The sequence below is a fragment of the Pelodiscus sinensis genome, chromosome 3, assembly GCF_049634645.1.
Source record: "Pelodiscus sinensis isolate JC-2024 chromosome 3, ASM4963464v1, whole genome shotgun sequence".
Classification (NCBI taxonomy): Eukaryota; Metazoa; Chordata; order Testudines; family Trionychidae; genus Pelodiscus; species Pelodiscus sinensis.
The window spans coordinates 57,740,646-57,753,990 of record NC_134713.1 but is presented as its reverse complement, the minus strand read 5'-3'; the positions used below and the strand labels follow the sequence as shown (position 1 = coordinate 57,753,990).

At 39.0% G+C, this 13,345-nt stretch overlaps 1 protein-coding gene across 1 annotated transcript in view; it reads right to left on the bottom strand.

Annotated features, from left to right (window-relative positions):
• IMPG1 (interphotoreceptor matrix proteoglycan 1) overlaps positions 1-13,345 on the bottom strand; it is an 89,641-nt gene that overhangs the window by 38,906 nt on the left and 37,390 nt on the right. Inside the window, exons 8-12 of the mRNA XM_025189134.2 lie at positions 12,356-12,414; positions 8,503-8,523; positions 5,479-5,732; positions 4,114-4,190; positions 2,680-3,208 (exon numbers count right to left, since the gene is read on the bottom strand). Of these exons, the coding sequence (XP_025044919.2) occupies positions 2,680-3,208; positions 4,114-4,190; positions 5,479-5,732; positions 8,503-8,523; positions 12,356-12,414 (940 nt within the window). The remainder of the gene's footprint in view (positions 1-2,679; positions 3,209-4,113; positions 4,191-5,478; positions 5,733-8,502; positions 8,524-12,355; positions 12,415-13,345) is intronic.

Sequence of the window (13,345 nt, the reverse complement as noted above, 5' to 3'; positions counted from 1 at the left end):
ATCATATTGCATGCTACAATTATCCTGTATAAACTTGTCATTTGCAACATTTGGTTCTGGTTGCACAAGATAGTGGAATACTTTACCCAATCAATTTGGTCTTACTCCTCTCATATGCTAATCTTATTTTCTATGTGTGTGTGTTTTTAAACTGTATCCAGGAAGAAAATGGCAGGAAAAGCCATTTCGGATTAGGTAGTTAAGATGAGGAAAATGGTCACCACATACTATGCACACTTATTTTCTCACACAAACCTCTGCCAAGGACACACAAACCTGACATGTTTTTAAGAAGTAAAAATGACAACCATTCTTCTAAGAACCCTGACGTGACTTATTATTTTTGTTTCACGATGACCAAACATGCACAGAGTGGTTCAGGTAACAAGACAAGGTCCATGCTCTGAAAACCTAGCAATCACATTTTGTCATACTTGTCTGTCTTTTAGTTCGTCAGGACAGGGAATGTTGGTGGCTCATAGCAGACTGAGTGCACTTTCAGTGCTCACCAAATGAAGATGAGCTCAGAAGCAAATTTAAATTGACCACACTTACCACCACACAAAACACTGTCCACAGTCACATTTATGCACACCTGATAGATCCATTTGTCCTAGAAACTTTCCTCTCACAAATATGTGATGCAAACAAACCCTAATATTATCTACCAACCAGATGTAACAAAATGCAAAGAAAGAATCTTCAAAGATCACTGAGAGTCCAGACTGTGCACTGTGTATGATGGCGACATGTTAGAAATGCCTTTTCTATCATGCTTAAAGAATTTGAAAGTGCTGGGGGAAGATGCTAAATTCAGCTCCTGGATAGAAAGATTGTTTCACACCAACCTAAAAAGGTCCCTCTAGCAGCCTCAGGAGTAGCCCTGACAGATTCCAGAGAGCTATTTGAAACTGCACAGCCCAAAACAATATACCTGCAAGACCAATCCCTTGTTGGGTGGCCCATTTTAATTTGCCATAGCTGCACATTTTGTCATTCACTTAAAATTACCCCTCTGTCCCCAACAGTGGCTGTTGGTTAGTTTCACCCTTCGGAATTGTCTAACTCTGAGAGATTTTAACCTTCTAGTGCCCTCTGCTTTTCAAGGTGTTCTTTTTTAGGCTTATAGATGGTGCTATGGCGGGGCTAGAATGGCTTACCTGAATGGAGATGATATTGCTCTATTTCACTGATCGCTGGTGTGCCTTCTCATCTTGCCTACTGTTGTTGCTAATGCTGGCCCCAGGATTATCTTGGAAGTAGCAGCGGATGGTTGGCTAAGACAAAAAATGCTATTTTCTGGGTTCAGAAGCTGATTGATTGGCTAGCAGCAAGGCCGGAGGCTCTTTGCTCTCTAGAAAACTGAGTAAGCTCTTCGATTTTGTTTTGGTGGTGGGAAGGAGGGGAGACAGCAAAGAACATATAATGCCACCCTAATCTCTTACTCATAGCCATCTGTTTATAAATGCATGCAACAGAACCTTGAATTTACAGGCACCAGTCTTACAAATGACCAATTATACTAACCATTTTTCCCAATAGAAAAAATAATCACATAACAAAAGTGAAGTCAATGAAGAACAACTTGACAGCTCTTCATATACTTATGCTTTCAGTGCACTGGACATTGCATGACAGTTATTGGAAGGACAAAAAGGAAGCAATGCAGTGCACCGTACTGACACTTGTGCACCTTACCTACTGTAACTGAGAGTCAGTTTTATGAACTATTTGCTTTTTATGAATTCTTCAGTCCCCAATTAGTCTGTAAAACCAGGGTTACACTATACCTGGTACTCTAGAATATAGACTAATTGTTACTTTGTGCCTGGGAATGTTGTTTGTACTTTATTTCAGACTCCACAGATGAAATCCTGGCTTGGTTAAAGTTAATGGAGGTTTTGATATTGACAGGAAGGCAGAATTTCATACCATATGTAGTTTTTTCTCTGCAAATTTCTATTCCTTATTCACAGAAGAAAGTCCCTTAAAGAGCTGACAGAAGATTCTGTGAATTTCTGTGTACTCTCATGCATCACGGTTCTGTAAATTAAATTACCATGCAGAGAGAATCGAATAGATGACTAAAGAAAAGGAGTTGGTTTTGAAAATATTGTAATCCTTAATCAGATTATTAGCAAATCCACACTCTTTCAAATGATTGTTATTTATTTGTATTGCTGCAGTGCCCAGAAGCTCTAATCATGACCCACTGTGCTACGTGCTTGTAGAGTTCCTTGTAGACAAATTCTGTTACCATACTCATTTCAGAGTTCATCTTAAGATGCCTGTAGCATATCTGGGTAATTTAATCTCCATTTTTGTTCTTATTTATGATTGGTTTGTGTGTTTATTTCACATCTCTTTGATTTCCTCGGGTTCGTGAAATCCTACCCTAATCTTCTATACAGCTCCATCTTAATCTGAGGTACTTATGATTTTTTATTTGCTTTATTAACCCTGAAGTCAAAATAAGACTCATTTGCTCAGAATAGATGCTAAAAAATTTCTAAGACATATTTTCACATTTCATGATGTAAGAACATTCAGCTGCAACTCAAAATGTAAAAAGCAAATATTTTAAGCAAATGTTTAGTCTACTTACTAAATTAGTATATATGTGGCATAGAGGCTGGGTCTCTCCTATTTCTTTCCGGGTACAGATATTTCATAACCTACCTTCTCCAGACAGACTTTCCTGGTTGGCTCCCTTAATGGACTCTTCTTTCTTCCTTTCAGCTTCACTCTTCTGATCACTTGGTTGCAGAAAGTTGGATGGTGTGCTATAAGCTGCCAGTGTGACAACCTGCTCAGTTGGGACTTCAAATTGTCTTATGCTTAAATCATTGCTGGCGGACTCATCTGCTGGAGGAGGTAAATCAGAGTCCTCTGATTTTAAAGGGCCGTTGGTGCTATCCTGAGTACTGAAAGGCACAGTAGAGGTTTGGGTGTCAATAATAATGTTCATGTCTTCAATGTCCTTCAACGAGTCCAAATCGTGTTCTGTAACAGTTTTGTCTTTAGACCAGTCGCTTGAGGATTTGGAAGGAAATGCAGGATTAGATGAAATGAAATGATCAGGGACACTGACATTTCCACTTAGCACAGGGCTTCCAGTGATATAGTCACTAATCAAACTGTCTCCTGTCTGCTCCACCAATGCTGGACTAGGATAGCCTAGTGGGAGTTCAGCACTCAAGCCATCATCCTGAAAATCAAATGTAGAGATCACTTACAGGATGTAGTTTACATTACATCAGAGTCTGATAAAAATGTAGCCACAACGTCTTGTAATACTTGGCTCCGTTGTGTAGTTGTAAAATACAGACCAATGCTTGGTATATGTGAATGTGATCCTAAATAAAATATATAACAATCCATTGTTTTAAAATCAGTTGGGATTTTATTACGATGTGAGTTTTGTTCTATCTCACTCACTGAAATGTACAGTTTAGATTATGGTTAACCAAATACGGTCACCTGTAATTCACATAAACGCTGTCAGAGGAAACTGGACAATGTCTTCCAGATGTAAATACTCCCATCAATTACTTTTTGCTTTTCTAAAACACCACACTACTGGCTGCATTTATCAGAAGGAATCTACTTATTTTTAGCATCAGTTTGTGTGTGTGCATGTGAGAGAGAGCAGATTTTAAAATATCTAAGTTAGTTTCCCTTTGGCCATGTCTCCTCTGGGAAACTATTTCAAAATTACTAAATTCGACTTAAGAACTCCCAATTTAACAAATTCAAGTGTGTCCTCACTATGGGAAAGCATCAAAATTAGTCTGAGGCAGGCTCCATTAATGTGAATGCTCTACCTTGGACTTAGGCCCCAGAAGGCACTCTGGGGAGCTGCAGGAGGCCTCCCGGAGGCCAATAAGTTCGAATTAGCAGAGCAGCCTCACTACTGTTATTTTGGAATTGGTGTTACTCCTCATGAAAAGCAGGAGTACAGAATTTGAATTCCATGGCCTGTTATTTCCAAATAGTGGGCTTTCTACTGTGGATGGAGTGTTTATAAATTCAAATGGGGGGTGGGGGCTATTTTGGAATAAGGTGCTAGTGCAGACCAGGGCTTTGAGAGATAAAGAAGCAGAATTAGCTTACCGAGTCAATGCCTCCTGGAGCAATAGTGACCCCTGATTTAATGTCATTGGCTGAGTCACTAGATTGTATAATAGCTTCTGCAAAATGAAATAAAAAAGGCAAAATATGTTTTTCATTGAAACTGCATATTGAAAATAAAGGCACACTGAATCCTGATCAAAGCGTACAACCTCTCTAATAGAGATAAAAACTGACACACAATTATTCACCTGAAAGACTTTTAAAAATCAGTGCTAATGAGAATGAGCGGTACATTTTACTTTATATTACAACTGGAAGTAAAGCAGAAATTTATTTTCAGCACTCTGTTATGCCTTACATAGTCAGTAGGAATGAGATATTTCTGTAGAAAATTGAATCATCCCAACTGGCTAAAACTAGTTTAAGTAGAAACTATTCAATGAATCCACATAAGCCATGCTGACTTGTGTAATTAATGACTGCAGTTTTATCCTATGTCCACACCATCTAATGGTTTCTTGGGTTTCTGCTCCACAGTTTCTGGTGGAGATATTGGTTGAAATATTTCAAATATTTCACTAAAAAGGGGGTGTTTTTGGTTGTTGAAAGGTCATATTTTTAAAAAAACGTAAAAAGTTGTTGACATTAAATTTTCCATTTTCAATTATCTATGACACTTTTAATGGCTATTTTAAGCTGTTTTAAAATCAATAGGAATTTTTTATTTACCAAAAGCATTGTTTTCAGTAATGAAATGCTGCTGCTGCTGCTGTTATTCTACAAAAACACTTGTAACTAAAAATTATGTTGGTAAATATTTTAATAATAATTGTAAAACATCAATAATATATTGAAAGATTGATCCATTTGAACCCCACAAAGGGGAAAAAATGTTACACTTTTACATTTTTTGTTACATCAGTGTCCTGGTTTTCAACAAGCTCTAGGCCCCAGAGCCAGTGAAATCTGGGAAAATCTGAAATGTACCTATGCACTGCAACAGTGTGAAAATCATTTGAACCTTTTGTGCAATTAAGCCAGCCAGGAAACTGTCTTTACTAGGAAGTCAGACAGTATGCTGAAAACTCATATTTTTCCTTATTTCACAGAATCTGTCAAAATTTCCTACTTCTACCAAAAGGAAAAAAAATATACATCCTCCATCTGTACTTAAACAGAAGTGTGTTTAAAAATAAATAATGGAAACTGTCTTGATTGACTGTTTTGTTTTAGCACACTTCACTTCTGAACCCCTTCTGAAGCCCTGCTGTCCACATTCCAACAGGTTAATTATACCAAATGGAATTAAGCTGAAAGGGAAAAAGAAAAATAATGTTATTTAAACCTCATAAATTAGCAAGACAGAGTATTCAGAGCCATGCCCTTAGCAGCCTACGTACTAACCGTCAGTAAACTGAAGTGTTCCAAGGTCCATTATCAAGGACTGGTCTTCCTGTAGTGCCATGGCAACCAACTGCTGAAGTTCTGGTACTGAGAGTTTAATTCCTGGTATCCCCTCCCCTTCCTTTGTACTATGAGGGCTTTTTTCATTTTCAACTTTATTGGAGCCAATAGTTGAGAGATCGTCCTCAGGATCTTTCACTTCTGAGCTGTCTCTCTCAAAATTCACAACATACCGTACTTCAGTGTTGCTTGACCTGCAGTGCAAGAATGGAATGATAGCTACAACGCAATCCGTTACATGGCCAAAGGGATTTTTTTTCAAAAGGATCCCTATTATCCTCAATATGCCAACATAGTTCTATACAAGTAATGTAATTATACTTCTAACATAATCATAATTATCTACCTAATTGAACTGTTACCACCAAAAGATTTTTTCCATCACTGAGATTTAAAAAAAAAATCCCTTGCACAGAAATACTAGATTTATTAACAGAAAAAATCCATTGTCAAAAGAAAATTTATGAAGTGGCAGAAATAATCCAATTAAAGCTTAATTCGTGAACTGTATGACTTGTGTGGGATCAGTAATTGAACACAAACCCTTCCGCTCCTAGTTCACTAGTTCAAATACAAATCTCTGCTGGCAGTGATCAAACATCATAACCATCTGTTGAATACAATAGCCTATGTGAAATAAATTGATTTCATTTCAACTTAGTGGCAAGGTTCCCACATTATCAAAACTCCTATCCTAGTAGGTAATATCGCTAGCTGTCTTAGAAGATCTGCTAAGGCTGTGTTTATCAAACTGTGGGTCCTGACCCCCCGGGGGTTGCAAGCAACTTAGAGGGGGGTCGCGGTATCACAAAGTTTGAGAACCCCTGCCCTAAGGGCTTAATATACATGGAATGCATAAAGGCTTTTCAGAATTTGAGTTAGTTCTTCCAGGTCATGGATGAGTCATGTACATCAGGCTAATAATGCTGCAATGGATGTTCCTGTTCATAGAATCATAGAACACTAGAACTGGAAGGGTCCTCGAGAGATCACCAAATTCAGTCCCCTGCCCTCACAGCAGGAACAAGCACTGCCTAGACTATCTGTGATAGATGTGTATCTAAACTGCTCGTAAATATCTCCAGAGATGGAGATTCCACAACCTTCCTAGGCAACTTATTCCAGTGTTTAACCACCCTAACAGTTAGGAAGTTTTTCATAATGTCAAACCTAAACCTCCCTTGCTGCAGTTTAAGCCCATTGCTTCTTGTCCTATCCTCAGAGGCCAAGGAGTTTTTTTTCCTCCTTCTTGTAACACCCTTTTAGATCATTGAAAACCACTGTCATGTCCCCTCTGTCTTCTCTTTTCCAAACTAAACAAGCCCAATTATTTCAGTCGTCTCTCATAGTTCATGTTTTCTAGACCCTTTAATCATTTTTGTTGCTCTTCTCTGAACTTTCTCCAATTTCTCCACATCTTTATTGAAATGTGGTACCCAGAGCTAGACACAATACTCCAATTGAGGCCTAATGAGTGCAGTGTAGAGCAGAAGAATGACTTCTCATGTCTTGCTTACAAAATTCCTATTAAGCAGCCACTGTGTCACACAGTTGACTTATATTTAGCTTGTGGTCCACACTGACCCGTAGATTCCTTTCCGCAGTACTCCTTCCTAGACAGTCACTTCCCATTATGTATATATGAAATGGATTGTTCCTTCCTAAGTGGAGTACTTTGCATTTGTTCCTATTAAACTTCATCCTATTTACCTCAGACCATTTCTCTAATTTATCCAGATCATTTTGAATTTTGGCCCTATCCTCCAAAGCACTTGCAACCCTTCCGAGTTTGGTGTCGGCCACAAACTTAATAAGCATACTCTCTATGCCATCATCTAAATAATTGATGAAGTTATTGAACAGAACTGGTCCCAAAACAGTCCCTTGCAGACCTCCACTTTTTTTGCCCTTCTAGCATGACTGTGAACTGTTAACTACTCTGGTTATCCAGCCAGTTATGCACCTACCTTTTAGTAGCCCCATCTAAGTTGTATTTGCCTACTTTATTGATAAGGATATAATGTGAGACTGTATCAAATGCCTTACTAAAGTCTAGGTATACCATGTCCATTGCTTCTCCCTTATCCACAAGACTTGTTATCCTATCTAAGAAAGCTATCAGTTTGGTTTGACATGATAGTTAGTTTGAATAGCTAAACAGAAAATGTGATCTGCAGGAGTGTTGAATTGTTACTTTTCATATTCAGTAAATAAACATTTTTTAAAAAATATAACAAACATTAATTTTTAAATCCAAAACTGTGAAACAGTTTTCCATAATGATGAATAACTGAAGGTAGAGGACTTGGTTTCGTATTTGGGATGTGCTATGAATTTTCATTCATACTGCATAGCAAACATCCATTAAAAGGAGTAGGTAATTTTTGTAGTAAATCACATGTAAATAATAAATCTTATAATCCAGTAGCATTTTTAGGTGGGAAGAAACTATTCTACAGATGTTACCACGTAAACATGAGAGCAAGGTTGCTTCTTATCAAATCATTCTCAGAGATATAGCTGATCTTTTTGCTTCACTTCTGTCTCAACTGGGAACTGAAGTAGCAAATTAGATGCAATGTACTTACTGAAGAGAATGTGTATGTGAAAACAGAAACTAGCAAGCAGCTGTCATGCCAAATATACTCCTTTAAACATAATTTAAAGTATGACATTTTCTACTTAAACCTTATGTTGGATAGAGGTATCTTTAGGTGTTCAAATCAATGTTATTTTGCTTATCTAGTAGAGTGATTTAGGTTAAAAAAGTTTTCTCCATATTCACAGATAGGTTATTACAATTTGATTAAATGAGCCTTTCAAATGGAAATGAAAGCCAGGCTGTTTGTTTACCACAGATTCTGTGTCTGAATGAAAAACAAATTAATTCACTTTGCCACACTAATAAATAGTTTTCTCAAATGGTTCACTACATTTATTTTTAAAAAAATGTATCTGAATTACCCATCTTTATCCATATTCCGTCTTCATTTCATCACACAAGATAGGTCACGATAATGCAAAAGAGAAGGAAAAAGAGAAAGAAAAGATCCATGTAAACTGTTAAGCCAGGCACTCATATGTTATTTATCTCAGGACAATTAATATTTTGCCTATCCTTTGACATCTTTGTCAGTCTACTGTCTATCCTTACACACTTTCCCTTCCAAGTGATGGGCAGCTTTCTGCTCTGTCTCTGTGTGTGAGCAGGAATTTTACTGTACTCTATTGCTCAAAGATCTGCACTCACAGTTCCACTACAAATGACACAATTTGTGGTGATGTTGGTCCTAATATGCATCTCCCTAGTGGAGTAAAAAGCTGGGACTGAGACCATCTGTCTACTAAGCCTCAGAAGTAAGCTGACCCATTAATTACCTACCATGGATTCCAGAGGACATGTTTTATGTTGACATCCATAATTTAATCTCTCTCTCTCTCCACACACACCCTATGTCCAACAAAGCAGCGCACACACACACACACACCCTATGTCCAACAAAGCAGCAACCCCTGCTACAGACTCCACAAAACAGTTTTTTGTCAATCAAGGAAGATTGTGCTGTGAAACTCTGGCAGAGCACATCAGAACTAATCCTTAATTTTCAGGAGATAACATGATTATGGGGTGGTCCAATGTACTTCTTTTACATCTAGACTAGCCCCTACTATCTGAAAATAAGATCCCAGGAGAGGAACTGATCTCTTGGAGACATTCCTTAGAGATGTCACTAAGGGCTTATCTTCACTGTGGGCTAAATCGGAGCTGCTGTGATCAGCACAGGAGGCATCATGTAGTAGGTCTAGTGTAGTGTGAGGCTTGTAGTTTCAGCAGTGGCTGACTTGGGGACGCCTGGGGCAGAGCAGCTGGGGTGCTGCCGGGTTGGTCCAGTAGCGCCCAGAGCGGCGCTACGGGACCAGCCGGCAGCGCCCCAGCTGCTGTACCACAGGCGTCCGGAGCAAAGCCGTGGAGCACGGGGGCAGCGGGACAGCCCAGACTCGACGCGGCTGTCCTGCTGCCCGTGTGCTTTGTGGCTTTGCTCCCCGTCTCCCTGGTCTGCTGGTTTCCAGCAGACCAGGGAGACGGGGAGCAAAGCCTCGGAGGACGCTGGCTGCAGGACAGCCGCAGTGCGTCTGGGCTGTCCGCTGCCCGTGTGCTCCGCGGCTTTGCTCCCCGTCTCCCTGGTCTGCTGGAAACCAGCAGACCAGGGAGACGGGGAGCAAAGCCACAAAGCACACGGGCAGCAGGACAGCCGCGTCGTGTCTCGGCTGTCCTGCTGCCTCCGTGCTCCATGGCTTTGCTCCGGACGCCTGTGGTACAGCAGCTGGGGCGCTGCCGGTTGGTCCTGTAGCACTGCTCTGGGCGCTACTGGACCAACCCAGAGCACCCAAGCTGCTCTGCCCCAGGCGTCCCCAAGTCAGCCACTGCTGAAACTGACCAGCGCTGACTACAGGAAGCCTGGGGCAGAGTTGCTCTGCCCCGGGCTTCCTGGAATCAGCTGCTGATCAGTTTCAGCAGCAGCTGACTTGGGGACGCCTGGGGTTCTTAAGTTGAATCTGTATGTTAGAACTGGCGTCCAGATTCAGCCTGTTGAAACTGATCAGCGGCTGATTCCAGGAAGCCCGGGGCAGAGCAACTCTGCCTCGGGCTTCCTGTAGTCAGCCGCTGGTCAGTTTCAGCAGCGGCTGAATCTGGATGCCAGTTCCGACTTACATACAGATTCAACTTAAGAACAAACCTACAGTCCCTATCTTGTATGTAACCCGGGGACTGCCTATACAGGATCGGTCGGAAAAGGCTTTCCTTGTCGACCGATCCCCATCTAGACTGATGCTTTTTGCTGGCAAATTGATGTGTTGGCAAAAAGCAGTGGCCATTTTTATTCTAATGAAGCGCGGGATATTTAAATCCCCACTTCATTAGCAGTTTCAGTATGTCTAATTTACATCCCTCTGGCAACAGAGGAATGTAGTCTAGACATACCCTTAAAGCATCTTGGCTTTATTTCAAGCAGAAGCTTCCACTTATAGTCTCTTTCCTTTAAGATTTCAGAGAACAAAGGCCAAGTCTAAAGCAGCCTCTCCATTAACATAACTTGCTATCTAGAATTTTTTACCATAACTTAAGTTTTGGTCTCTACCTACAGGAGTTGTGCCTTTCTGGAATTCATTAGAAGTAGGGTGAGACCTCAGGAGAAGTTTTCAATAGAGGAAATTCTCTGTAACTGAATTCACTATGAGAAATTCTCTGGTCATATAATACATCTGCTTAAAATTAGTTGCTTCTCCAGTTTAAATGATGCAGCAGCATGCTTTTTAGCAACAGCTTGTGCAAACTTAGAACTGTGTCTCCTTGATGTTTGTTCCTGTTTCAAAGTGGCACACTGAAAAATGAACATGAATGTATTGGCTTTTGTAAAGATTAAAAATAAAATCATGTTGGTGACATTCAATTTACATGATGAATAATGAAAAAAATGTTAGTGCATGCAGGCCAAAACCACAAATGATCCAAACACTTCCTTTCTCTGAACAGATTCTTAAATCCTGTTGCTGCAGACTATAGTTCTCACTATAGCAACAGAACAGATTGTGAATGTGTCAGAAGAGAGTCTGTTGGATCCCAAGTATCTTTATTATTGGTTGCCCTTCCTTGTAAGATTAAATAATTCCCTGGCCAAACCAAGGTAATTATGATAAAGCGCTGAATGTTTTTTTTCCTGACTGTTCTGCAAAATAACACCGTTTCTTTTCTGTTTTTTCTATCAAAAAGTTTAAAAACTTATCTCCATTCTATTTGCCTTTTCTAGTAATTCTGTAGAAAAGAAAACTGGGAAGGTGAGTAACTACATCGTAAGAGTAGGATATGATGGAAACATCCTTCAAAGTATTAAAAGGGGTTACCTGAAGGAAGCTAGTCTGGTGGAGGTAATGATAAAGGAAGGTTGGGAGACCAAATTCTGGTCTTTGCCTTTGATTCCCTTCCCCACATTTTATATTATTATTTTTTTATTATTATTATTTATTAGTAAATTGGGGCTGGGGGCAGCATGTGTGTTTATATTTTTATGCTATGAGCTACAGTTGAACTTTAAAACTGCTGCAGATTTTGTTTAATAAGCTACAAGACATCTTGGAGTAATAATGTAGATGGAAGTTTAAAAATTCAAGACTGTATTAAAAAAACCCTGAGACTCTTTGGATAGGTTGGAACAAACTGGTTGCAAAAAACTCACAGATTGTATGAATATATCATGAAAGTAATCAGTACAATAGAGCTGCTTACAGCTACTGCCTTGCCTAGTACAGAACAATCTCCAGTAACTGACTAATTACCTTTACTGCTGTAACCTGCTGTTGCTGAGACATTTTTTTCTGTGGTCTATAAGGAAAACATGATTCATGCATAAAACAAAAGTGTGAGGGGATGGGCATACTTCCAGAACATTTTTATTTCTTTAGGTAATTAGAGATATATTAACACAAGGCTGTTGGCAAGTAAACAAATGGAAGGTGATGTGCATATTAATAGGCCCTTGAAATAGCATTTCTGTTTTCCAGAGGAAGCAGGGACTCTTTTTCCATCTCTCTCTCTCTCTCTCTCTCTCTCTCTCTCTCTCTCTCTTTTTTATTATCCAGTCTCATTTGGAGGTATTTGTCTGTGCTATTCTCCATTCTTATTACAAAAGGTCCCAGAGAGCTAATTTATGTTTATAACCACATACTTTCTACAATAAAATTGCTTGTAATAGTCCTCTTGGTGATGGGGAGGGAATCCTAGCAGTAAATAGAACAGGAGTCCTGTTTTCTTACTTACCTAAATCCTAACACATGAATTTCTTTGAATCCTGGAAGTTTCTCAAATATCTTTTGCATCTATAGAAAAGTAAAAACTCATTAAAGCCATGTCTGCTGTTAGACACTTTACCTAAATGCAAACACCTGCTGTGAATGGGAAACTTTTTGAATGCTTGAAATACAACATTTAGGATTTTAGAAAATGCTTAGGAAATTGTAGCATATAATTTTTTCTTGATGTCATTGTTCAATTTATACATGACTTGGCTTTGTAAATGTTGTCTGTACTACCTGATGAGCAGAAATCAATATAAAATGCAGCTTTTTCAGTGAGAGTAATTATGTAAATTAGTGGTAGCCTACTTCATAATAGAGTAAGTAAAATATTCATTGAACCAAATATTTGCTTCATTTTGTCTGCTTTTTATTCATGAAACATTTGCAAAACAACCTGTTAGCTGTGCATTATTAATTATTCAAAAGTATGCATTGAGTTTAGCAGCTTGTGAGTTGTTTGCAAAGTGCTTGTGAACTGATACCTTTGACTATTTTCTATTCATTGTGTTTGGGTGGTCACAGAGTATACCTTCTGCTCCCGAAAAGGAAAAGTGGACCTCTTTAATTTAAGAATAAGACTTAATGAGTAGCAAATAATAGATTAAAAACATGTATGATACACATTTGTCAAGCTGTAGAGGTTTAGAAGCATCTTCATGAATATCTGATGGTCAGAAATAACAATCACCACAAATCACAGTGAATTGAATGAATGAATGAATGAATGAATGCCTTAACAATTTTGTGTTTGCTCGTTTATGGTAACATTTGCACACTACATTAAATGGTATCTTGTGTGTACATATATTATGTAAATTAGATAAACTCCTGGTTTAAACACACATTTTCACAGAATGATCTGATTAACATTTTAGTTCTGTAAAAGACTGAGGACATCACCCTGGGTGCTGAGTGCTCTTATCCTGCTAATGAAACTCTTGGGAGTTCAAGG